At 38.0% G+C, this 26,735-nt stretch overlaps 2 protein-coding genes across 4 annotated transcripts in view; one reads left to right on the forward strand and one right to left on the reverse strand.

The window, feature by feature from the left end:
* The window catches only part of RTN4IP1 (reticulon 4 interacting protein 1), a 46,554-nt gene extending 43,375 nt beyond the window's left edge, over positions 1 to 3,179 (reverse strand). The window contains exon 1 of one of the 2 annotated variants that reach the window (XM_029945217.1): positions 3,100 to 3,179. In XM_029945217.1, the coding sequence (XP_029801077.1) occupies positions 3,100 to 3,106 (7 nt within the window). In that variant the 5' untranslated portion in view covers positions 3,107 to 3,179. Of the gene's footprint in view, positions 1 to 1,979; positions 2,669 to 3,099 lie in introns of those variants that run through there. The other variant, XM_029945216.1, reaches the window with a different exon arrangement.
* The window catches only part of QRSL1 (glutaminyl-tRNA amidotransferase subunit QRSL1), a 29,828-nt gene continuing 5,868 nt past the window's right edge, over positions 2,776 to 26,735 (forward strand). Inside the window, exons 1-9 of one of the 2 annotated variants that reach the window (XM_029945214.1) lie at positions 2,776 to 2,895; positions 10,757 to 10,916; positions 11,239 to 11,337; positions 12,329 to 12,425; positions 15,158 to 15,334; positions 19,045 to 19,220; positions 19,307 to 19,419; positions 21,429 to 21,621; positions 22,157 to 22,274. In XM_029945214.1, coding sequence (XP_029801074.1) covers positions 2,872 to 2,895; positions 10,757 to 10,916; positions 11,239 to 11,337; positions 12,329 to 12,425; positions 15,158 to 15,334; positions 19,045 to 19,220; positions 19,307 to 19,419; positions 21,429 to 21,621; positions 22,157 to 22,274 — 1,157 coding nt within the window. In that variant the 5' untranslated portion in view covers positions 2,776 to 2,871. The remainder of the gene's footprint in view (positions 2,896 to 10,756; positions 10,917 to 11,238; positions 11,338 to 12,328; positions 12,426 to 15,157; positions 15,335 to 19,044; positions 19,221 to 19,306; positions 19,420 to 21,428; positions 21,622 to 22,156; positions 22,275 to 26,735) is intronic. The other variant, XM_029945215.1, reaches the window with a different exon arrangement.

Below are 26,735 nucleotides of genomic sequence, written 5' to 3' on the forward strand. Positions count from 1 at the left end.
GTATTTTACACTAACTGCACATCTCAATTCAGATTAGCCACACCTCAGTTGCTCACCACCAGCCCGTGACTAGTGGTTACTGTCCTGGACAGCACAGGTCTAGACATATTTACGAAGTTAAAATTATCAACATTAAAAACTGGAGTCAAAAGATCTAAAGACAAAGGGGGTACCAGGTTGGCTCAGTCGGTAGAGCACCTCAGGGTTGAGTCCAAATCTCATGTTGGGTGTGAAAATTACTTAAAAATAAAATCTTTAACAACAAATAAAAACGCTCAAGACTGTGAAAGCATATTTCAGTTCCCTAATCCAGCAGTTCTCCAAGTTTTACATGCACAAGATCTTTCTGAGGCGTCTAAGAAGTCCTTTCCTTTCCACTACCTGCATGAGGCTAGACTCTTCATCAACTTCAAATGACATATCACAACAGATTGAATACAGCAGTTCATATGAAAATCCACCTGCCTTATTAATCCAGAAAGCACAGAGATAAAAATGTTAAACAATGCTATTCTCTCCTCACTCAGTTTTTTTTGTTTTTTTGGTTGTTTTTTTGTTTTTTGGTTTTTGGTTTTTTTTTTTTGCTTATTTTGGAAATAACCAGTTCTGGAAACTAGTTATTTTTCATTGTTAACACTTTGAAGTAGATCCTATGCCCTATGAACCAACACCTCTTTCAATGCTTCACATATGGAGTTGTCTCTCATTTTATGTCATTTTATATTTCTGCCGATTTAATTTTGTGATGTCAACACAAAAGTTCACTGAATTTTTAAATTAGTAAATACTTTAAATCTTCTCTTCTAATTTCTAATAAAGCAAATATTGACAACTATAACTCACATAAACAAAAGTCCATTTTAATTATTAAGAGGCTAGTTATTAATACTAAGAGGCAAACTCTCAAAACCAAAAAACTTGTGAATGACCATCCTAATCTATCACCCACTTCCTGGAAAATAGGAGAAAGAAATGAAAAGATGTCAGTCTCAACACTTTCACATTTCTCTATAAATTCCAAAAAATGATTCATTCTATCATTAATGCTGATTTTGTCATTGGTTTATATGAACCAAGAAATTGAATTAATCATGCATAGTTCACATACAGTCACTGTTATGAGGCAATCTACGTTACACACAAGGCCTTCAAAACACAGACTCATGGTTAAAATAAACTGTACATGGCAGCTTATTTAGAACATGGAGGTTAACTAACCAACCATCTCAAGAGATTTTCATGTTTTCAGAAGACATAGAGGAGTTCCCATAAGCAATATTTTGTCATTATTTTCCAAAAGTTAAATTCACAAAGAGTAATCGATCTTTTCAGCACTATTTTAATTGCAAAGTGTATATATTTTTAAGGAATGTTGTACCCTCCACACTTAGGCAGTATGCCCCAGCAGAAGTTAAGATGGTAACATTTCCATTTAGGATGAAGCATACAGGAAAGGGTATTTTAATGCTAAGAGCAAAATGCAACAGCAGGAATGAAGAAAGTACTGTGTCCATATCCTGACAACCTGTTCTGTTTTGTCCACTGGACCAACTGGTAGACATGAAGAGTGAGAGAGCAGAGAAGTATTATAAAAATGCAAATTCCGAACGGATGTGAAAACATAACCATACCTCCAAAACCCACGATGGCTCTCAGAATACACAAAGCTCCCAGGATGAGAACCAAAAAGTTATCTGTAGACCCCAAATTAGCTCAAATCCCAATGTACACTGTAAGGAAGCATGGAAAAATTTCAAAGGTATATTTGCTTATATTTTGTGAAAGACTGAAGAATACCACGTACATTGCAATTTCAAAAATTTGAGAAATATACGCTGAGATACTGTCAAAAACCCAAACAATTCCTTCGTGTTAACCAAAGAACTGTAGTCAAATAACAACTGATCTTTTAAAACTGACCTCTGATGAAATTCTGAATGAGAGAGAAACAAAGAAAGAAACGTCTTCCGAAAACTTACTTCTCATATTAACATCTATAGGATTTACACTCGCAGCGTGAACTTTGATAATAACTTCATTTGGATAGTGTATGATAGGTATCATCATGTTCTGAGTAAACCGAAGCACCTCGTTCTTTCCGTATTTATCTATCACCCAAGCGGGCATGACAGTACTCCTTGGAGAGGTAGTACTAATCTTTCTAACAGAAAGCTTTTGCACAGGGTGGCTTCTCCAGAAGCAAACCGCAGTACATGCATTTCTTGAAAGCACCACGGTCTTCAGCAGAAGTTCCATCGTAAACAGCGGTTGAATTGTGTGCCCTAATGAAAATGTATTTAAATTGGCTCAAACTCTAACCCCTGAATTAAGTCAAAATCTGCCAAACACACTGGCTGATTTCAAAGTTGAGAATTCAAAATAGAAGTCAGCCTGCCTAATGGAGCAACTGAGGGAAGAATATGGAATTATTCAGCTTTTCCCATCTGAAAATCTCCAATTAACGTTCCAGTCAGTATTCTGTCCATTCTCCTCCCTCCTTAGACTCTGAGAAACAAAAACAAAGCCCCTAAAAGCCAGCCCTGTCTCGAGGGCCCCCGGCAGGCCAAGTAAACCCTGCCAGCTACGCAGACACTACAGAGAATCTAAGACTCCCCGACTCCCTCCGCGACCCTAGCCCCGAGTCTCCTTACGACCCTCTCTCCTTCGCCGCTGGAGTTGCTTTGCGGCGCCAACCAATCACGCGCAAAGATCATTTCCCCGGGCTGCAATTCGACCAATCTAACTGCTCCATGTTGGAGAGTTCAGTGACGGCCAAAGATGGCGGCGCCCATGTAATACGGGCGCGGTGTTGACCTTTTTTATTCCTCCTTGTCACTTGTTCCCTGTGGTGGCAGGCGGGGCACGAGGACCATGCTGGGCCGGACCCTCCGAGAAGTGAGTGGAACTGGCTGTTGAGGGCCCAGGGAGGTCAGGATTCGCGGAATCCGTGGACAAGGAGCCCCCGGGTCTGACCACGCATCTTGGTCAGCCTCGCCGTCTCCTTTCCTGGATCTGGGTGGGGGGCTTCCGACCTTTGGGTCATTCAGCTGTACTCTGCATACCCATTCCGGAGTTATGGCCTCAGCGGGGGAGACTTACGCAGCATGGAGCGGTGCGGTGGAAGTGTACCCCGGCTTCTTTCACCTAGACGTTTGCTAAAAGCTTGGGTCCGGCCCCTAATGGATAGTCTGTCAGAATGGGCTCTGCGGATCCACTTCAGTCTCTCTTCTGCCCCCGACACTCCTCTAATGCAGTTCTCTCTTAAAAGGCCCGTGAAATTGGCACTTTGCAAAAGACAAACGAGTAATTTTTAAATCCCTTCCCGCCCCGCCCCCCTTCCTTGATATATTCTCTAGGCTTTATCAGTAAGATACCAGTGATTCTCTCACCCATGTCTTCCATTTCCTCGACCTCAGTTTTAAACTCTAGGCTATGTTTGTAAATACCTTCTGGAGATCTCTTCAAAATGCCCTATAACTTTAAGGAAAGTTGACTTCATCGTTGTAAGGGGACCACTTCTTACCTCTCAACCTCCACCTTAAAAAACAAATTAAAACCTGACTTCTTAATTCTTAACATTCTCTTGTTAATGGCACAACTGTTATTCCAGTTGCCCTTACATTCTTCCTCATCTGTTATATCCAATAAATTACTAAGTTTGTTAATTCTATCCTGAATTTATGTCTGGAACCTGCTTTCTTTGCTTACTGTCTGCTACAGGCTTCAGTTCAGGTCTCCTTGCTTTCTGGCCCATGTCCCTCAACCTTGGGAACTGTCAGCAGGCCCACTCCTATGAGAATCATGTCAGGCTCCTGTTAGAACCACAGCTGCATCCCACTCTGAGAGTTCTGTGATTTGAGGCCCAGAGTATATGGTTTAGCCAGGCCTCCAGGTGATTCTGCTAATAAGCAGGCGTTGAGGACCTACTCTGCCTTCCATTTTCCTGTTGTATTTTCACCTGAGAAATCTTTTTATCCATCTGTGTGGTAGCCTTTTAGGAAGCTATAAATTGTAATAACAAAATTGGCAGGCATTAAATAATAAACAGCCCTTACCCAAAGTGCATTAGTGTTTTACCATCTTATATTGCATATGGTCTCTACTACATATTTCTGTACTGAGGCGCCTGGGTGACTTAGTTAAGCATCTGACTTGGGCTCAGGTCATGATCTTGAAGCTTGTGAGTTCAAGTCTTGCCTGGGGTTCTCTGCTCCCAGTGCAGAGCCTGCTTTGGTCCTTTCTCTCCTCTCTCTGCCGTCCCCTCCCCCAAAAATAAACATTAAAAATTTAAAAAATATAAAATTATCAAAACAAAACATTATTTGGTACTTTCCCACCCCCTAAAATATCTTCTGGTCCACTCTGTATTTTTTCCACATCATTGTACTGATGTCCCATTTTCTACCAATTAGAGATTAATTAATTTAGTACACATTCTCTTTTAAATATATAAAGACACCTGGGAGGGCCAAATGATTTATTCACCCATTGTTGTGAATTATAGTAGTTCAATAAAATTTGTCTCCATCACATAGTTGGTATAATCAATGGAAGAAAGGAAAGGAAAGGAAATTCGAGGGAGGAGCTGGAAACTGTAAAAGAGTTTTGAGGCAACGTTAGGGACCTAAGTAAGGTTTAGAGTAACAGGAGCCCTGAGGAGGCGCTCAAAGGAGGTAGCACACCAAACAGTAGATAAAGCTATTTGCAAGTTGTATACAGGTACACTCAGGAAAGAGGAGTCGCAATTTTACCTTCCTCCTTTGTGGTATGAGCCCAGTTTTTCTAGGAGCCAGACACCAGACTAATATTATTAATCCTAAAGTTATTAATTATGTATTCAAGAAGCTTCTTGGGGATCTACCTAAGAACACTTAATTGTTCTATGGGGAAACAGATTTCAAATTTTAAACAATTCAGTTATTCATTCAATTAACATTTAGTGAACAGCTCTGTGTTCCAGAAGATGGGGATTAGCACTGAAGACAAACAGAAGTTCCTGCCCTCATGAAGCCTGCATTTTTATGGGGAAACAGGCATTTAGTAAGTTTTTTATTTTTAAAGTAAATAATATAGTCACAGATAATATTAGTAATATGAAGAAAGATTAAGCAGGCTACTGTGCGAGAACTAGTGGTGGGGGTTGATGGTGGTAGATGGAATAGTTAGGAAAGGTTTCTCCAGATATATATTTTTTTAATTCTTTATTTATTTTTGAGAGAGAGTGAGACAGCATGAGCAGGGGAGGGTCAGAGAGAGGGGGACACAGAATCCAAAGGCAGGCTCCAGGCTCTGAGCTAGCTGTCAGCACAGAGCCTGACATGGGGCTTGAACCCACAAACCGTGAGATCATGACCTGAGCCCAAGTCAGATGCTTAACCGACTGAGCCACCCAGGCACCCTGACAGGACATATTTTAAAGTGACCTAAAGGATATGAAATCACGGTGAACCCTGGGAGGGTCTGGAAGAATAGTATTCCAGGCAGATGGAACAGTAAGTGCAAAGAGTCTGCAGCAAGAGCAAGCTTGACATGTTCAGGAATTACAAGAAGGCCAGTATGCCTGGAGAGATGTGAATGAAGAGGTAAGTAGGAGCCTGATCATGGAAAGCTCCTTGAGGCTATTCCTAAAAATATGGTTTACAGGAAAGCAAATGAGGAAGCAGGAAGACCAGTTAGGAGGCTGTTGCACTGGCAAGAGATGATGGCAGCACGGTTGGGGTGGGTGGCTGTGGAGGTAATATGAAATGGGTATTGTTCTTTCAGTTAGGGCTTGTGGATGGACTGGACACAGAGTTTGAGGGAAAGAGAAGAATGATGGAAGATGCTTAGGTTTTTGGCCTGGGCAGTTGGGAAAATAGTAACATCAAGATGGGAAAGACAGGGGCTCCTGGGTGGCTCAGTAAAGCGTCCAACTTTGGCTCAGGTCATGATTTCGCGGTTCATGAGTTTGAGCCCCTTGTCAGGCTCTGTGCTGACAGCTCAGCATCTGGAACCTGCTTCAGATTCTGTCCCCCTCTTTTGTCCCTCCCCCGCTCATGCTCTGTCTCCCTCTCTCTCTCAAAAATAAACAAACATTAAAAAAATGGGAAAGACTTTTCCCCACTTTTTTTGAGGTGTAGTTGACATATTACATTATATTTGTTGCAGGTGTACAACATAATTTGGTATTTGTATACACTGCAAATTGATCACAGTAAGTCTAGTTTTTCCCTGTGACCATATAAAGTTACATAATATGCAGTACAACAGTATTGACTATAGTCATCATACTGTGCATTATATCCCTATGACATTTAGTTTATGACTGGAAGTTTACCTCTTGACCCCCTTCTCCCATTTTGCCCATTCCCCCACCCCCTCCCTGCTGGCATCCATCAGTCTGTTCTCTGCATCTATGAGTTTTGTTTTGTTTTTTAGATTCCACATACAAGTGAAATCATACAGTATTTGTCTCTGTTGTCACAAATGGCAAGATTTTGTTCTTTTTTATGGGTAATATTAGCCATACGTTAGGTATATATTAAACAAATATATATATATGCGCCACATCTCCTTTATCCATTCATCCGTCAGTGGACACCTTTGTTCCTTGGTTGCTTCCATATTTTGGCTATTGTGAATAATGTTGCAGTGAACATAAGGGTGCATGTATCTTTTCAAATTAGTGTTTTCATTTCTTTGGATAAATACCCAGAGGTGGAGTTGCTATTTTTAGCTTTTTGAGGGACCCCCCCCCCCCCCGATACGGGAAAGACTCTTAGGAAGTGTATTTGGAAGGAGAAAGTTATCAAGACTTCTGTTCTGGGCATGTTAATTTGGAGATGCCTGTTGGATATCCTAGAGAAGATGTCTGTTAAGCAGGTGGATATAGGAGTTTGGAGATCAGGAAGGCAGCTAGCTATGAGGATATAAATTGGCCAGAGTATAGAAGACAATTAGCATATGTGGACAGATAAGAACACCCAGGGAGTTGAGCACAAAAAATCAAAGAGGGCCTAAAACTTTCCAACATTTAGAAAGTTGCAAGGAAGCAAACCAGCAAAAGAGATGTGAAGGGATGGTAGGTAAGGCAAGAGGAAAACCAAATCTTGGTGTCCTGAAACGCAAGTGAAAAGCCTTCAAGAAGAGTGTGCTTTCTTAAGTTGAATGCTGCTGAGAGGTCCTATATCAGAATAGGACTGAGCAAGGACTACTGGATTTAGGAATGTGGATGTTGCTAGTGATCTTGATGCAATTTCTTGGAACTTTGGAGACAAAAGTGTGAATGAAATGTGTTAATGGGTACCAGTCAACTAGACACTCAGGCCTCAAGGGCTTTCCTCTACCGTCAGCATTTATCAAGACAAAAAGCTCTTTTCCTAAGTGAACTTCCAATGCTATCTGTAAAGTTAATAGCATAGTGGTTCAGAGTGGGCTTTGGAAACAACAGACCTTGGTTAAATCCCAGTACTGCTTTCTAGCTTTGTGACTTCAAGCAGGAACTTTAGTTTTTTATCTGTAAAATGGAGATAATAATAACCCCTCAGAGTGGATATAAAGATTAGATGAAATATAAAGTATTCGTTGGTGGGGGAATGTGGGAAATAGGTGAGCACCCAGTGATGTATGTAATTGTGGAGTCATTATATTTTACACCTGAAACTAATATAACACTGTATGTTAACTACACTGGAATTAAAAATAAATTAAAATTGGGGCATCTGAGTGGCTCAGTTGGTTAAACATCTGACTTTGGCTCAGGTCATAATCTCGCAGTTTGTGAGTTCAAGTCCTGCCTCAGACTCTGTACCAACAGCCTGGAGCCTGCTTTGGATTCTATGTCTCCCTCTCTCTCTGCCCCTTACCCACCCAGGCTCATTTGCACTCTTTCTCTTTCTCAAAAAAAATAAACATCAAAAAATTAAATTTTAATTTTACAAATGTATATATTTTTAATGTTTATTTTATGATGAGACAGAGAAAGGGGACGAGCATGACTGAGGGAGGGGCACAGAGAAAGACAGAATCCCAAGCAGAATCTCAGTGTTCCTAGCGCTCCATCTCCCAAACCATGAGGTCATGACCTGAGCCCAAACTGAGTTGGATGCTTAACTGACTGAGCCACCCAGGTGCCCCTAAAAAAATAAATCTAAAAAAAAGAGAGATATAAAGCATCTAGGGTGATGCCTAGAACTAAGTGCTATTGTTAATATTAATTTTGTTACAGGAGCTAAATTGTATGTATTTACAATGATCTCTCCTAGTTTCTAAGAAGAATGACTCCTGAGGAAGATTTCTTAATTTTTCTAAGAAGATATATTATTTTGTATTGCTGCCACAAATTAGTACAAATTTTTTGGGTTAAAACAATCTTATTATCATCTCATAGTTTTGTGGGTCAGGAGTCCAGAAATGGAGTAGCTGGTTTCTCTGCTCACAAGAGTCTCACAAGGCTGAAACCATGGAGTCGGCCGAGACTGTGGTTTCATCTGACGGTCAGAGTCCTCCTTCAACTTCATTGGTCATTGGCAGACTCCGTTTCTTTATGGTTGTAGGACTGAGCCTTTTATTTGGCTGACTATGGATGGTTGAGCAAATGAGCTGGGCGGACAGGAGGTGGAGGATAACTAGAACTGAGGTTTGGGATGTTATCCAGTTACTGGGAACGAGGTAGTCTGGGCCGAGTTCGTGCCTGGAGTGAGGTGAAGGAAGCGTTTGCCTGAAATGAGGTTGAACCGAGAGGCCGGGTACATTATTTGAAGTCTGAAGTGAATGAGAATAACAGCAGGAGCCAGTGTAAAGAAGATTCAAGGGAGCTAAGTGCTAAAGTCTTCAATGCGTGAAAAGGAGTGCCAGGCGACCGTAGCTCACATCCCAGGAAGAGTGCTATAAGCTCCTCCAAGTCCTGTACTTCAGATGAGCTGGGATTTTTGAGTGCAGAGCGAAGAGGAAGGCACTGAGGAATGAGGAGGCTTGCCTGCACGCCCTCCCCTCCCCCTCTGGACTCCGGTCCACAGCAGGTAGAAGCTACAGCAGTCATCTCTTGAGAAAGCTGCAGGGAGCCGTGGCCTCAAGGAAACGGCTACTTTCCGTTAGAGGAAAGAACTGCCAGGGAGAACAAATTTACTTTTTTTTAACAAAAACTTTTAGGGTTAACTTTATCTTATATTCAGATATGACACCTTCAGTTTTGTCCCAGGGAAGCTGCACTGTTTATACATTCACACTCCTTACGCTCAGGCCATTTTCACTAATTAGCATCTTTGTTTTCATTTCTCTTCTCCAATTCTCTTAATTCGTTTTCCCAAGTCTGGATTTCCTAAAAATGGTCCTAATGAAGATCACCATTTCAAAAGAGTGCTCCTAGACAATCTCGTTTCTTGCCCTTGTAACCACAACTCTAACTCTTTTCGTTTGTATTCTTAATACCAGTTGGCAAGTCACAAAACACCCTGAGGATAGTAGGAATTAGGAGACTTCAGGGGAGGCAAAGAAGGAAAGACAGTGAGACGTAATTTTCCTCACTATTACAATTTGGCCCACCTGCCCCCGCCGCTCTCTGAGTCACTGCCTCAGCCACCTTCAGCAGTGCTTTCCTCCTCTTGTGCATCAGCCTGAGGGGGTCCTCTCAGTGGCCTATTCCCACTGCTTGTCTAATCTTAAACTCAGCCCTGAGAATACCACGGCTTTGATGATTTATTCAGCAGCTGAGAGCAGATGATTTCCAGATATTGCCCTCAAATGCCAACTCCTGTTGTTTGATGGATGTAGGACATCTGAAAATACAGTCAACTTAGAAGACAAACAACACTAGTGCAGAGAGAGATGATGGTGAAGGGGCATGTGTTATGAAGTTACTTCTACCTTATACCACTGTGTGGCTCTGGACAAGTCACTAGCCTCTCTGAGCTTCAGTCTTCTATCTGTGAAATGAAGTTGATAATACATATGTGGTTGTTATAGGGTTCAGTGGAGTAATAATGTATGTAAAGCACCCATGTCTGGCTCTTGGTGAATAATAAATATTACTCCTTCACCCATCTTCCTTCTCTCAGCTCCCATCTGATCCAACTCTTCATATAATCTCCAAAGCTTTAGTGTCTTCTTTGACTATTATCCATTCCTTTTATCTAATTAGTAAGTACTTATTACTTCCTACATACATTACATAGTCATCACAGGCTTTGCTATAAACATCTAGATTCTGCTCATTTGCGTGTAGTTTAACACTTTCTTTACTAGCCTTCCTAATGCATCCAGGACAGGATTTCAGAGAAGTTTCTTCTGAGTTCGCTTTTGAGCCCATATTTTATAAACATTCTCTCAATTTGTAGTGGCTCTGACTTGAATTCTATAATAGTTACAAAGATCTTACTTAGAGCCATACAAGTCCTGCAGGGCCTTGTCCAGTCTTTGCTTTTTTTTCCCCCCTCTGGATCTCCTGTGTTGCAGCTAAACTACTCTGCACAATCTACCCTAACCCATGCTCTACCCATCCCAGGCCTCCACTCCTGCTAGACGAGATGGCTTACCTAAGCCACTGCTCTGGTTGGTGCAGACCTGACTTGGAAACAGCCCATCGTGTTCCCCAGCCCCTACCCAGCCTGACTGATGTGTTACCTTCATTCAGCACACCACCTAAGTGTAGTATTCTCTTGGTTTTGAATCCAAGCTTCACTTCAAAATTGTATACTTCCCCAGTGTATCTTCCCCCTCCATATAATACTTGAAACTTCTGTGGGCTCAGTAAAGGGTTTTTGCATTGTACATATTATAGGTTTCTGCAGCACTGAAACAAGGCCAAATTACTCCAATAGAGCTCTGTCAAAAATGTCTCTCCCTTATCAAGAAGACGAAGTTTCTAAATGCTTACATTACTGTATCAGAAGAGGTGGCCTTAAAGCAAGCTGAAGAATCAGAGAAAAGATACAAGAAAGGTAAATTACTGTGAATTATACTTAATTTGCATATCCCTAGAGAAAGAATTTAATTGGATATAAGAGTCTCCATTTGGCAAGTGAGGCTTTTAACATAAAACACACCCTTATTTAAAGAACTTGTCGTGAGTTATAATAAAAATAAGGCTAATGGATATGTGATGCTTTATAATGCCCAACTGGAATAGTTTCTCACATAAACTTGACTTATGAAGAAGAATCTTTACCAAAAAACTAATAGTTATTGTAATAACTAGTATTAATGTATCTTTATATTCTGAACTGGATATATAGCTCCTATTCTTTTGGCTTTTTAATGCAGGTCACTCACTTGGGGATTTAGATGGAATTCCTATTGCAGTAAAAGACAACTTTAGCACATCAGGCATTGAGACAACATGCGCATCAAACATGCTGAAAGGTAAAGTTTAATAGACCAGAGCATTAGTAGTTTTATAAAACTAGTTTTTCAATTTAAATAAAAGATAAGATACTAAAGCACCAAGGTATCCTGAGACCAGTTATGTCTGCAAAAGCAATACTTAGGCTGGAATTTTTACCATTGGCTCTTTCAGAATGCAAAACTATTCCTTAGAGGTAGGCCAGCTTATTGGATGTATCCTATTTAGGAAGTTTTAGAAATCCCACTTAGGAAGACTCAGTAACTGACCACCAAATACACACTCAGTGACCCCTGACTCCCAGTCATGATAACATGGGAATAAGGGGCTGTCGTGACCCCTGGGTTAAGGATGGTGTGAGGATTAGCATCTCGTGTCTAGTTTATGTTTCCTGCTTCCTCCATCTCTTATATCACTATACTTATCCACTATAGTGATGCTTAGTTTTGTTCTTTACAGTTTAGTAGGTCGAAAGGAAACATGTTTATCAAGATTTTTGGCTCCTAGAACTCTTATTCAGAGTGCTACATCCTAAAAGAAAGTCTATAGGGAATATGCCACAGGTTCCTTTGATGGCTATAGTATCATTAATTGTTTTGAAATCACTAGATGGAATTTAAATGAGAATAAAGATCTATGTCTGACTGGAAATAGATAAAAATACTGTGCGATATAGCATTTCAACTACAGTGACCAAATAATGATGTGCTGTTAGTTTCAGATGAATTAGGTACATCTCTATCATTGAATATTTTGTAGTACGAATTATTAAAGTCAGTGTTTTTAGATGATAAAAATAGTGAATATGCTATCTTTGGAAAATGTAGAAATTAACAGTAGAAAAATTAAAATTAACCTTTGGAAGAAAGTACTACCTACAAGTCAAATTAGGAATAATCAACACATGTCAATATGGACAGCCTAGTTGCAGTTTAAAATCCTGTTTCTCACATGTAATTTACATGTTCGTGGTTTTCTCTCCTACAACAAAAATAATGAATTTTTTTTCAGGTTATGTACCACCTTATAATGCTACAGTAGTTCAGAGGTTATTGGATCAGGGAGCTGTCCTGATGGGAAAAACTAATTTAGATGAGTTTGCAATGGGGTAAGTAAAATTGAAATTTTCTTTTCTTGTATTTCTTTCATTTTTTCTCAGTTTACTTTAATATCACATTATCTTGATACTGTAGCTTTATAGTAAACCTTGTTTCCTTTTGATCTACTAAACTATAAAGAATAAAACTAAGCATCATTATATATTGTTATATGTTGTTACATTGGTAATATTTGCTGGGTCTTTGTGCCCTGTTTCATAGAAGTAGTCTTTGACTCTTATTTACAGTGGTATCTCTTGGTACTCAGTAAATATATGTCAAATGAATTAATCTATGGGAGTAAACTCAAACATAGGTTATTAGGACATTGCCTTGAACAGCTAATCAAAATGAACTTCATCAGTGAAGGTAAATGGACATCATGTACCTCTAGATGTAACTCCCCGAGAAGAACACAGCATTACCTATGCAGTATTCCAGCTGAGAATGTTAAACCTGAAACTAATCACAGAAACAGAAGATAAGTCTGAAATGAGAAACATTCTTTTAAAATATGAATATCATAAAAGACAAACAAAGGCTGTGAAAATATTCCAAATAAAAAGAGCCTAAAAAAGTAAAACCTAGAATTTATAGAAGAAAATGCAGGAGAAAAATCTTTGTGACCATGAGTTAGGCAAAAATATCTTAGATGGGACACACAAAGTACAATCCATAAAGTAAAAAAAAATTGATAGATTGGACTTCACTAAAATTAAGAACTTCTATACTTTGAAATATACTGTTAACACATGAAATACAAGCCACAGCCTGGGAGAAAATATTTGCAAAACATATATCTGAGAAAGAACTGGTATCCAGTATATATAGAACCTTTCTGAACTTAAAAATCAGAAAACAACTCAACTTAAAAAGGGTAAAATATGTAAGCAGACATTTCATCAAACATATTTATAGTTGGCATTAAACACATGAAAACCATGCTGAACGTGGTTAGTCATTAAGGAAATTCAAATTAAAGCCACAGGAGATACAGACACCTACTAGAATGGTTTATTTTTTTTATAGGAGATTTAAAAAAAATTTTTTTTAACTTTTATTTATTTTTGAGAGACAGAGAGACAAAGCATGAATGGGGGAGGAGCAAAGACAGGGGGAAACAGAGAATCTGAAGCAGGCTCCAGGCACAGAGCCTGATGCGGGACTCAAACTTACGGACCACGAGATCATGACCTGAACTGAAGTAGGATGCTTAGCTGACTGAGCCACCCAGGCACCCCTAGAATGGATTACAAATGACAGTATCAAGAGCTGACGAGGATGCAGAACAATTGGGTTTCTCATATAATGCTGGTAGGGAATGCAAAATGGTATAGCTATTTTGGAGAATAGTTTGGCAGTTTCTTACCAACTTAAACATCATAGGATCCAGCAATCTCAGTCCTACATTTTTACTCAAGAGATAAAGAGGTATATTTACATGAAATCGATGGCTGGGGTCTTTCAGTACAATATTTATTGTGGCTTTATTCATAATTGCCAAAAGCCAGAAATAACTCCATGACATTGGCCAGTGAATGATTTAAAAAGTACCAAAAGAGGCTAATGAGACAATGATACCTAAATGCAACACCTGATTTTAGACTCGATGGCTTAATGGGAGGGGGCTATGCTGTGAAGGACTTTACTGGATCAGCTGACCAAACTGGATCCCATACGGTAGGTTAGATAAAAAGCATTGTGTGGAGGTTAAGTTTACTGAGATGATTACTGTGACTGCATAAGGGAACATCCCTAGTGTTAGGAAATGCACACTGAATACATACTAAAATATTTACAGGTAAAGAGCCATGATATATATAATTTACCCTTATATGGTTTGTGGGGGAAAAATGGTTTGTACATATTACAGATACACACAATGTGTGTCAATCATACAAATCAAATTGAGTGGTTTTTTAACAATACGTGAATCTGGGTAAATAAGTTATTAATTTTCAATTATGCATGTCTTAACACATTTAGTTAATAGCAGGAATCCTAATCCTTCAAAAGACTTCTTGTTTAACTCTTTGAATGTTTGTGACACTCTTTACCTGGAAGACTTTGATTTACAAGGGAAATCATAAGCTGAATTGGATCATCAACTGGGATAAAAATCCTTTTTGGTTTTACATTGATTTTTTAAAATTTTTTTATAATTTATTTATTTTTGAGACAGAGAGAGACAGAGTACAAGCAGGGGAGGGACAGAGAGAGAGAGGGAGACACAGGCTCCAGGCTCTGAGCGGTCAGCACAGAACCTGATGCGGGGCTCAAACTCACGGACCACAAGATCATGACCTGAGCCAAAGTCGGACGCTTAACAGACTGAGCCACCCAGGCGCCCCTACATTGATTCATTATTGAGAGAGAGAGAAACAGAACACGAACAGGGTAGGGGCAGAGAAAGAAGGAGACAGTCTGAAGCAAGCTCCAGGCTCTGAGCAAGCTGTCAGCACAGAGCCCGAAGTCGGATGCTTAACCGACTCAGCCACCCAGGTGCCCCAAAAATTCTCTTTTCTTAACAGACTAGTTTTCTCTCCTTTCCCTCACATGCTCTCTCTTCCCAACGTTCAATTCCTCAACCATCTAATTAATGAAAGCTACATCTAAGCAGTCTTGCCTTTGCCAATTCAAGTTCCAACGGTTTATACAGCATTAGAAGTAATATAATCAGGACGTGAAATCTTCATATAAAAATCAAAGTTCCATTAAGATGTCTTGCTTCACTTCATCTCAGATCTGGAAGCACAGATGGTGCCTTTGGACCAGTTAAAAACCCCTGGAGTTATTCGAAACAATATAGAGAAAAGAGGAAGCAGAAGCCCCACGGTGAGAAGGAGGATTCGAATTGGCTTATAACCGGAGGAAGTTCGGGTGGGAGCGCGGCGGCAGTGTCAGCCTTCACGTGCTTCGCGTAAGCTGCTTTGTTCTGTCGGCGCTGTAGCGCCCCTCCCAACGCAGACAGCCCTACACCGCTCTCACAGCCCAAGAGCAGAGTAGTTCATGCTGTGCTACTTTCATTTCTTTTTTAGTGAGGTATTTATGCTCCATAGTATATCAACATTATATCTTATAGGTGCATTCAACTGTACTGTCTACTTAACGTGTATTTTATACATGTAACTTTAGTTTTAGGTATTTAAACTATAGTATCTGGTTCTCTTAAAAACATGATTTTATGGATCTTGCAGCATAAACCAGTCAGTGTAATTAAATTTTACTTTTAGAATAATTTATTTGGGTTCCTGCTCACTGATTATACAAATATTTAGGGACTAATACACTGTGGCTTTGGTTGAGTGGTGCTGAGCTTTTAATTATCCTGAATCAGGCTTTTGTTTAAAAAAAAAAAGCTGGGGGGGAGGAGAAAAAATGTTAATATGTATCAGTAGGATATTTCAAATAGTGTTTTCATAAAGCTGCTACTAAAAAATGTGCATCACTGAGTAAAGTTTTTTTCAGGTTTCTTAGGAGCTGACGGGTTCAACTGTCATAGTTTGTTTTCGGGAGAATTCATCCATCATGCTTTATGTTTTTTGTTTTTGTTTTTATTTTTTTATTTTTATTATTTTTTATAGTTTATTGTCAAGTTGGTTTCCATGTAACACCCAGTGCTCTTCCCCACAAGTGCCCTCCTCCATGCCCATTACCCCCCTTCCCCTAAGCCCCTCCCCCTTCAGCCCTCAGTTTGTTTTCAGTACTTAGGAGTCTCTCATACTTTGCCTCCCTCCCTCTCCCTAACTCTTTTTCCTCCTTCCCTTCCCCATGGTTCTCTGTTAGGTTTCTCCTGTTAGACCTATGAGTGCAAACATATGGTATCTGTCCTTCTCTGTCTGACATGCTTTATGTTTTAAGTCTCATTTGTAAAGCATTTCTTAACCACTGAAAGAAGAGTAAATAGATTTCACTATTATTTATTTTATCAGTTTCAGTATAAAATTGAAATGTGTTCCTTTAGTAGTACTGTATGTATTTTATTTCTCCTTAATTATCCACTGAAACTAAGCTCTTAAACAGACATTGCAATCAATAAATTATTTATATTTTTTTAGAGCTATAGAGATTTAGATTCTTCAGGGTTTGGGTTTTTTTTGTTTGTTTTTGTTTTTCTTAGCTCCTCTGAAATCTTATTTACAAGTAAAACCATTTCATTTTATCTCTGGAATTTTAGAGCACTGCATTAATATTAATGAGAGCTCTGACAAGTTAGGACTGCAAGATTCAGTGCTTTTTTTCCTATCCTCATCACCTACTTAATGTTCATCTTTCTGAATGTGCTCTGAGAAGATGGCATTTTGACACATAATTCCTATGGAAATGTAGGTTTTACTTTTACACAGCCGTCAGTGAATCCTAATAAGAAAATGTGTCCTTTTAGAAATTGTGAAAGCAATAGCCTGATTTTGTAGCTCATACAGACTTGATAAGAAAGACAATCTAATCTGCATTTTCTATAGAGCTCCAGGGTCTAGCGCCTCGTGCAGTTCAAAGCTTTGTTTTGGGTACAGTCAAGAGAAGCAAAGACCCAAAGTAACTCCAGATTGAATGGGTCCCGAACTGTCAAGTGTTCTGCTTTGTTCTTCCCCCCTTTGATTTGCTTCTTTTATAATAGTTTTCAAAACAGGAAGTTCTTGGAGTATTACACAGCCACTAAAAAGAATGAGCTAGTGCTCTGTAGTGTAATGGAAAGATATCAAAGATACACTGTTAAGTGCAAAACAAGTTGCAGAATGGTATGTATCATATGCCCTTTCTGTTAAAAGTAATAATTACGTATGTATATATGTTATATGCATGGAGGTGATCTGGATGACTGTATCAATATCGGTAAAAGGATTATTATGGAGGCAGTGATTATAAGAGAAATTTCACTTTAGATACCATATCCTTATATAGTACTTGATTTTTGTAATGGGCACATACACTTTTCTAATCAGAAAACCCTTTTTTCCCTGAAATAAAGCTTTAAAAATGTTTAATTATGGTAAGACATACATAACCTAAAATTTACCATCTTGGGGCACCTGCTGGCTCAGTCGGTTAAGTGTCCGACTTCAGCTCAGGTCATGATCTCCCAATTTGTGGTTTGGAGCCCTGCATCAGGCTTTGTGCTGACAGATCAGAGCCTGGAGCCTGCAGCCTGCTTCTGATTCTCCCTCTCTCTCTGTCCCTCCCTTACTCACACCGTGTCTCCCTCTCAAAAATATAAACATTTTAAAAAAATTTTAATAAATTGAAAAAAATAAAATTTACCATCTTAACCTTTTTTAAGTGGGCTCCGTACTGGGTTTGGAGGGCTTGAAGTCACGACCCTGAGATCAAGACCTGAGCTGAGATCAAGAGTCACTTGCTTAACCTGCTGAGCCATCCAGGCACACCCCCATCTTAACCATTTTTAAGTGTACAGTTTAGCATTAAATACAGTCACATTGTTGTGCAGCCAATCTCTAGAACTTGTTTCATTTGCAGAACTGAACCTCACTACCCATTAAACAACAGCTCCCCATTTGCCTGTCCTCCCAGCCCCTGGCAATCCCTGTTCTATTTTCTGTCTCTATGAACTTGAAGACTCTAGGTCTCTCATGTAAGTGAAATTATTCACTGTTTGCACTTTCATAACTGACCTATTTCACTTAGCATAATGTTCTCAAGATTAGTTTTCAGTTTTGTTTTTCATAAGATAAACATATGCTCTGTAGGTAACAGGGCAAAGAAATGGACCCTTCATAGTTCAGTAATGCAAATACAAATAAATGTGAAAAATTATTCAAAACTGCACATTAACAAAGCTTTCTGGTTTTTCAAATTAACCAAATTAACTGCTAGTACTCAGTGATGATGATGAAACAGAAGACCTATCTGATTCACTGCAATTGGGAATGTAAATCGGCAGAAGCCCTCTGACAAGTCATTTGACAATAGAGATTAAGAACTTAGAGTAACAGGCCCTACTTCTTGGAAGCCGTCCTGAAAAATACTCAGACGTACAGGCAAAGATTTATGTTTAAAGGTGTTTATTACAAAGTAATCTATTTTGCAGTTATTATTGTAGTTGGCAACAATATAAATGTTTAAATAAATTAAAGTACATTTCCATCCATGATTCTAAATGAGGTAGCAGAAGGTTCTATATATAAATTTCTGGGAATGGTGTGTCCAGTTTATAAAAACATACTGTATAACTGGCATGAAAACAAAGTATAGGATCTGTATATATATTGATAGGAGAATGGGCTTTAAAATCCTGGGAATCACCAACTGATAGGATAGACTATTATACATATAACTTGTCAGTAGTTTTAATGACGTAACAAAAGGCTTATGATAAGCAAAAAAGAGGTGGAAACTTGTAATTGCAGAATGACCTGAACTATGAAAGGAAAATGCATTTTTAAAAAGTTTTGGAGTTAATATGCCAAGATGTTAACAGTGTTTGCCTCGGTGGTATAATATTTTGTTACTTCTTCATACTTTTTCTGTGTCTTTAGGAATTCTCTGAGACAGTCATGTCTTACTTTTGTATAGCCAGGAGCAAGTAAGGTTTAAAAGTATACACTTAAAAATAGATCCCAGATATAATTAGAGATACATCATTTTTCTAAACAAAATTCCATTAAATTTCAGGGCTTTAGGATCAGATACAGGAGGATCGACCAGAAATCCAGCTGCCCACTGTGGGATTGTTGGTTTCAAACCAAGCTATGGCTTGGTTTCTCGTCATGGTCTCATTCCCCTGGTGAACTCCATGGATGTGCCAGGAATCTTAACCAGATGTGTGGATGATGCAGCAATTGTGTTGGGTATACGATTCCATAGAGTTTCAAAGCATTATAAATTTCACTGTAAAAATGATATGTCTGTCATTCCTAAGTATTTTTCCTCACAGGTATGCTGGCTGGACATGACCCCAAAGATTCTACCACAATACAAGATCCTGGTAAACCATTTATGCTTTCCAGCTTGACAGATGTGAGCAAACTATGTATAGGAATTCCGAAGGTAACACTTCCCTTTCATTCCTTCACAGAAATACTGTCAGGTCAAATACAGACCACAGGCCTGGGAAACAGACTGGTTGGGGTTGAATCCTGCTTATGCCACTTTTATTAGTGATGTAGCCTGAGCATGTGACTTAATCTAAGTTCCATTTCCGGATCTACAAAATGGGGATGACATTTTTGATCTCAGAGAGTAGTAAAGTTTAAATTTGGCAGTCATCATTGGGATATAATAAACAGCATGGTGATTATAATTAATAATACCATACTGCATATTCAAAAATTACTAAGAGAATAGATCTTAAAGTTCTTATCACAAGGGAAAAAAAATCTGTAACTGTGTATGGTGACAGATGTTAACTTAGGCTTATTGTGCTGATCATTTCTCAATATATACAAATATTGAATCATATTGAAACTCTCATAACATTGTGTATCAATTATACCTCAAAAAAAAAAACCCTAAATAATGATGTTAACCAGGAGTCTATAAACCTTTTCTGTAAAGGGTCAGTTAGTAAATATTTGAGCCTTTGTGGGCCATGCAGTCTGTGTTGTAACTATTTAACTCTGCCACTGTAGTGTGAAAGCAGCCATAGACTGTATGTAAATGAAAGAGTGTGGCTGTGCTCTAGGAAAACTTTATTATCAAAAATAACTGGTGGGGTGCTTGGGTGGCTCAGTCAGTTAAGCATCTGACTTTGGCTTGGGTCATGATCTCATGGTCCGTGAGTTCAAGCTCCGCATTGGGCTCTCTGCTGTCAGTGCAGAGCCCACTTTGCATCCTTTGTCACGCTCTTTCTCTGCCCTTCCCTCTTATTTTTCTCTCTCAAAAATAAAATTAAAAAAAAACATAAAACAAAATAACTGGAAAGTTATATGTGGCTGATAGGCCACAGTCTGCTAATTCCTAATGTAAAGGACATAGCCCAGAATCATTTCTAAGATACTAAAATCTTAATAACTATAATACTGATAGTGGTATTAAAGAAGGTAACATATATTAAGCCTTTACTTTTTATTACAGTAGCAATTGAGTAATTCATATATGAAAGTAAATATGTTAAATTATTGACCTTTAAAAATTTTTAATTTTAAGCTAACCAGTAATTTTTTGGATAATTTTTTGTTGTGGGTCACTGTCCTATACATTGTAAGACGTTTAGCAGCATTAGTGGCCTTTACCCTTAGACTCCCACCACAGCATAACCCCACAGGCAAAAATGTCTGCAGACATTACCAAATGTCCCCTGGTTGAGAGAAAGAGGATAAAATTGTCCCCAAGCTGAGACCACGTTGGAAGAAATACTTTCTTTAAAATTTTCAGTTAATAACTGTGCCTTCTTTTAAAGATTTAGAAGAGTACAGACCTAGTTTAGAATCCTAGAGCCTCTACTTACCCACTATGTAACTTTAGGAAAGTTACTTGTTTAGTCTCTCACTATTTTTCATTAATAAAATGAAGGATGAAAACAACCAATATCATGGGATTGTTAAAAGCATTAAATGGGAGAACCTTTCCACTTATTTTTTATTAATGTTTATTTATTTTGACAGAGACAGAGCGCAAGCAGGGGAGGGGCAGAGAGAGAAAAAAATCCCAACCAGGCCCACACTGTCAACACAAAGCCTGATGTGGAGCTCAGACTCACAAACCATGAAATCGTGACCTGAGCTGAAGTCAGATGCTTAACTGACTGGGCCACCCAGCTGTCCCAAATGAGAGAACCTTTGAAAAGCATCTAGCAGAGTATCTGATAATGAACACTTAGCAAATATAGCTTCTCCAACCAGTTCTCCAATCTTTAATATTGTTATATCCAGCTCATAAATCTCTAGTATGGTGCTTGTCATGCCGCAAACACTCCTAAATTAGTTCAGTCTTTCTAACTACCTACTAGGAATTGAATCGGATTTTCTAATGTATTGCCAAAGGTCCTGAAGAACATATTTTTATAAAACCATCTCTACAGATGTTCTAATTTCTGTATCTTGACTTTTTCCAATAAGGAATATCTTGTACCAGAATTATCAAGTGAAGTGCGATCTTTTTGGTCCAAAGCTGCTAACCTCTTTGAGTCTGAGGGGGCCAAAGTAATTGAAGTGTCCCTGCCCCACACCAGTCATTCAATTGTCTGCTACCATGTGCTGTGTACTTCAGAAGTGGCATCAAATATGGCAAGATTTGACGGGCTAGAATATGGTAAGATGGCTGTGTTTGGGATTTTTTAAATAGTTGTCTCAAATATTTGAAAGTTTTACTTACAATGATAAAAAACTTATTCCCAGAGATAATGCTAATGATTTAGACAACTAAACCAGTGAATCTTCGTGCCTTTGTCATTTACCCTTCTCTGCTTACAGTGTTCATTATACATATCTCCGTATGCTTGGCTTCCCTCTCTGAACTGTGAATATGTTAAAGGAACAGTATCTTATCCTTGTATTCTCAGTCTGTCAAATGTCGTGCCTGGCACATGGTAGGAGTTCAGTACATTTTGGATGGATGGAAGGATGGATGCATGGATGGATGCATGGATGAGGGGGTGAACAAATGAAGTTTCCCTGTTGATTATTTTCTCCTTTCTCCTTGATCACTGACTGGTCAGTCACAAGGCAGATAAAGAAGAGCCACTATCAGAATTTTAGTATTAGTCACAAATGTGAATCTGCGCTTGCTTTTCAGCCAGAACTCTGCTTCCTTTTCAAATAATGTTCATCTCTTTTTTTGTTTTCAGGTCACAGGTGTGACATTGATGTGTCTACTGAAGCCATGTATGCTGCAACCAGGCGAGAAGGGTTTAATGATGTGGTGAGAGGAAGAATTCTCGCGGGAAACTTTTTCTTATTAAAAGAGTAAGTAATTAGTTTAGGAATTTTCTCCATTCTTGAAAACTCAAGAGTAAATTAGTAGTATGTCTATCAGGTCTTATAACTTGAGATATGTGTTAAAGAAGCAAAATCCTTATGCTTTGAATTCAAAAATCACAATTAAAGGTCTGCTTATAGTACTTTTAGTTCCTGGTTATTCAAATGCCAAAAAACATTGACACTCTAGTTAAATGATTAGTACAAAACTAAATAGGAAACCCTGAAGAATTTTAGCTTCATTAAATGTCCCCTGACTATTATTGCCACATTGGCTTATTGTTGTTAGAGATTTAAGCAGGAAGTTACATTGGTGTATCTTGAAAAACTGAGTAAATCAACTTAGTTTTCCCTTACATTATGTATGTCTTTGCTCCAAGAAAGAATTCTAAGTTACTAGGACTCCTACTGAGATTGTCTTCAATATAAGTTTATTCATCATGTCATAAATGGGATTCATCTTGTGTACCACCAAGTCTGTCTAAGAGGACACTTTTTCTTGAGGAAAAGCAAGAATGGTTGTTGTAATAAATACTACTGGAGTTTTTCTACATGCCCTTAAGGACAGAAAGCATTTTGTTCTCTATGCATCCCTTCAGGGCCAATGCTTAGAATTACTTTTTCCAAAAATGTAATTTGAGCAGCCATCATGAATAACAGTATGGAAGTTTCTCAAAAAATTTAAAAAAATAGAACTACCAGATGATGCAGCAGTCCTACTTCTGAGTGTAAATCCAAAGAAACTGAAATCACTGCCTCAGAGCATTATTCACAGAGCTAAAGACATGGAACTAAGCAAAGTGTTTATCATCAGAAGAATGGATATAAATAATATGTGGTGTGTTTATATCCAATGGAATATTATTTAGCCATTAAAAAGAAGGAAAACTTGCCATTTGTGACAACATGGATGGATGGTGAGGTCATTATCCTAAGTGAAACAAGTCAGAGAAAGACAAATATGATCTCATTATACGTAGAATCTAAAAAAAGCCAAACTCCTAGAAACAGAAAGTAGAATGGTGGTTGCCTGGGTTTGGGCCTAGGGGAAGTGGGGAGATGTTGGTCAAGCTTGCAATGATAAGATGAATAAGTCCTGGGGACAGAATACACTGCATAATTACTATCACTAACAGTACTATATTATGTACTTAAAAATTACTAAGAGAGTAGATCTTAAATATTATTACACACAAATTGTAATTATATAAGGTGATGTGTTAACTAACCTTATTTCACAATATATACATATATCCAATTATATTGTACACCTTAAAATTATACAATTTTATATGTCAACTATATCCCAATAAAGCTGGAAAACAAAAAAACTAAAGATGTTTGATTATGTTCTATATTAAAAGACTCTTTTCCTGCAAATCAAAACTACAATGGACATTACCACTTGTAAGAATGGCTAAAATACAGGAATTGGTGAGGATATAGAGAAAAAAGAATCCTCTTGCACCATTGCTGGGAATGCAAACTGGTGCAGCCACTCTGGAAAACAGTATAGAGGTTCCTCAAAAAGTTAAAAATAGAATTACCCTATGATCCAGCAATTTTACTACTAGGTATTTACCCAAAGAATACTGAAACACTAATTTAAAAGGATACACATCCCTCCTATGTTTATAGCAGTGTTATTTACAATGGCCAAGATATGGAAGCAGCTCAAGTGTCCATCAATTGATGCATGGATAAAGAAGATGTGATACACACATGCATACACACACACACTGGATTATTATTCAGCCATAAAAAGAATAAAATCTTGGATGGAGCTAGAGAGTATAATGCTATGTGAAATCAGTCAGTCAGAGAAAGACAAATACCCAAGATTTCACTCTTATGTGGGATTTAAGAAACCTGAGCCAGGGAGGGTGGAGAGAGAGACAAACCAAGGAACAGACTCTTAATTATAGAAAACATATACTAATGGTTACCAGAGGGGAGGTAGGTGGAGTGATAGATGAATAGGTGATGGGGATTAAAGCGTGCACTTGTCATGATGAGCATCAGGTGATGTATGTAAGTGTTGACTCACTATATTGTACACATTGTATGATAATTAACTGGAATTAAAAACTTTAAGAAAAACAATTTTAAAAAATACTCTTTTCCATATTGTCCAGATGATTGTAATGATTTGGGAATAGGAAAAGAAAATGAAATGTTGCTGAGAAGTTTTCTAAGCAAAGACTTTTATGAAGCTGAAGATGTTACATTTGGCACATGTAACTGATTAGAATCAAATTGTAGATCTCAGGGCACAAGTTGATAGACGATATAGATCAGTCTAACAGCATAAAAAGAAACTGAAGGACCGGAGTCTGCAATCTTCTTCCATGGTCACCAGTTGGGATTATTGGCAAAAGGAAGTGAGAATTTCTGCTAGTATCCCTATCTTTTGAGTCTGGGCATTTAAGTCAACTTGTTTTGTTTTGAAGGGATTTGTTTGCTTATTTGTTTTGTGAGGGGAAGATGGACATGAGTGATAGGAAAAATGGAATTTGGGAGTACTTATTTTAATCTTGAATTGACTTTTAAGTCAATTTATGTGTCAGGAACTATAACAATTCCTAACATTTTTTTTTCCCTTCATGTGGTACCTCAGTTTACAATTCTGTCATTCTTCTACCTTGTGTTCAAAAGCCACAAATTTATTGAATTAGGAATCCACAGGGGCACCTGGGTGGTTCAGTGGGTTAAGCAGCCGACTTGAGCTCAGGTCATGATCTCACAAATAAACAAAAGAATTAGGAATCCATAGTTTATTTTTAATGAACATAATTATTTACATATGGACCACATTTAAAACTGCTTTTTTTTTTTTTACTATTTGTCTTCAATTTGTCCTATTCTTTCTTTTAACCTCTTTTCCTTTTTCCTTTTTTTATTTAAATAATAACTTTTAAAGAGATTTAAAACAAGAAAGTTATTGTTTTTATTATTTCTATTATCTCTATTAATATTTATATATTATTTAGTATTTAATATTTCTGTTTTTTATTTGTGTGGATACAAGTATCCATTTGCTGTAATTTTCTGCCTAAAGAACTTTAATATATCTTGTAGTACAATCCTGCTATCAAGGAGTTCTTTCAGCTTTTGTTTATATGTAAAAGTCTTTATTTTACCTTTAATTTTGATAGATATTTTCTCTGGATATAAAATTCTAGATTGATAGTTTTTCTTTCAGTACCTAAAAGATATCATTCTGTTTTCTCCTGACTTGCATAGTTTGAGAACTCTGTAGTCATTCTTATCTTTATTCCTTTGTGTATAACCTCTCTTTTTCCCCCACCTCTGAGTTATTTTATCATTGGTTTCCAGGAATTTGACTGTGATGTCCCTTGGTGTGGTTTTCTGCATATTTCTTCTTGTTTAGGGGTTTGTTCAGCTTCTTGGATCTATGGGTTTATAGTTCTAATGAAATTTGGAAAAATTTTGGCCATTATTTCTTAACATATTTTTTCTGACCTCCGCCCTCTTCTGGGACTCCATTTATATGTATGTTAATCTGCTTGACATAATCCAAGAGCATTAATGGCTCCAACCTAGTTTTTTTTTTTTCTTTTAGTCTTTCTCTCTTTTTTTTTTTTAATTTTTAAAAAATGTTTATTTTTGAGAGAGAGAGCGTGCACCAGAAGGGCAGAGGGGGTGTGAGGGAAATGGAGGATTTAAGCTGGCTCTGCACTGACAGCAGAGAGCCTGACACAGGGCTTGAGATCATGACTTGAACCAAAGTCCAACACTTAACCAACTGAGCCACCCAGGCACCCGAGTGTGCTTCTTTTTGTACAATTTCTATTAATGTCTTCAGAATCACTGATCATCCACTGTCAGTTCCATCCAATGTTATTTTTATTTTATATTTTATATTTTTCATTCCTAGAACTTCCAAGTAGGTTTTCTTACCTCTTCAATTCCTTCATCATTTCATGTTTTCTTCTACCGTCTTGAACATATGGAATGTATTTACAGTAGCTGTTTTAATGTTCTTATCTGCTAATTCCAACACTTCTGTTATTTCTGGCTGTCTTAATATTGATTGCTTTTTACTCCCTAGTTATGGATCTTATTTTCTGCTTTTTAGCATGACTGGGCATTATGACTTCTACCTTGTCATTTGCTGGATTTTTGTTGTATTCCTTTAAAGAGTGTTGGGCTTTGAAAGAAAATGCAAAATGCTAATTGATTCATGATGTGGTTTTATCTTAGCTTGGGCAAACCATGCAGTATTTAATATATAGTAGCAGAATATTTACTGTTGAAGCTTGAAAAGATGTGAGTTCTTTGTGTACCATCTTTCATTTATGCATGTGAGAGGGTTTTCTTTTCTTAATATTTTTACATTGTAGTATTTGTTTTCCTTGTTGGGGTGTTTGCTTATTTAATACATTCCATCAAGGACAGAAATTACATGCTGGTTTTCCCCCCCCCCCC

The sequence above is a fragment of the Suricata suricatta genome, chromosome 7 (assembly GCF_006229205.1).
Source record: "Suricata suricatta isolate VVHF042 chromosome 7, meerkat_22Aug2017_6uvM2_HiC, whole genome shotgun sequence".
Classification (NCBI taxonomy): Eukaryota; Metazoa; Chordata; class Mammalia; order Carnivora; family Herpestidae; genus Suricata; species Suricata suricatta.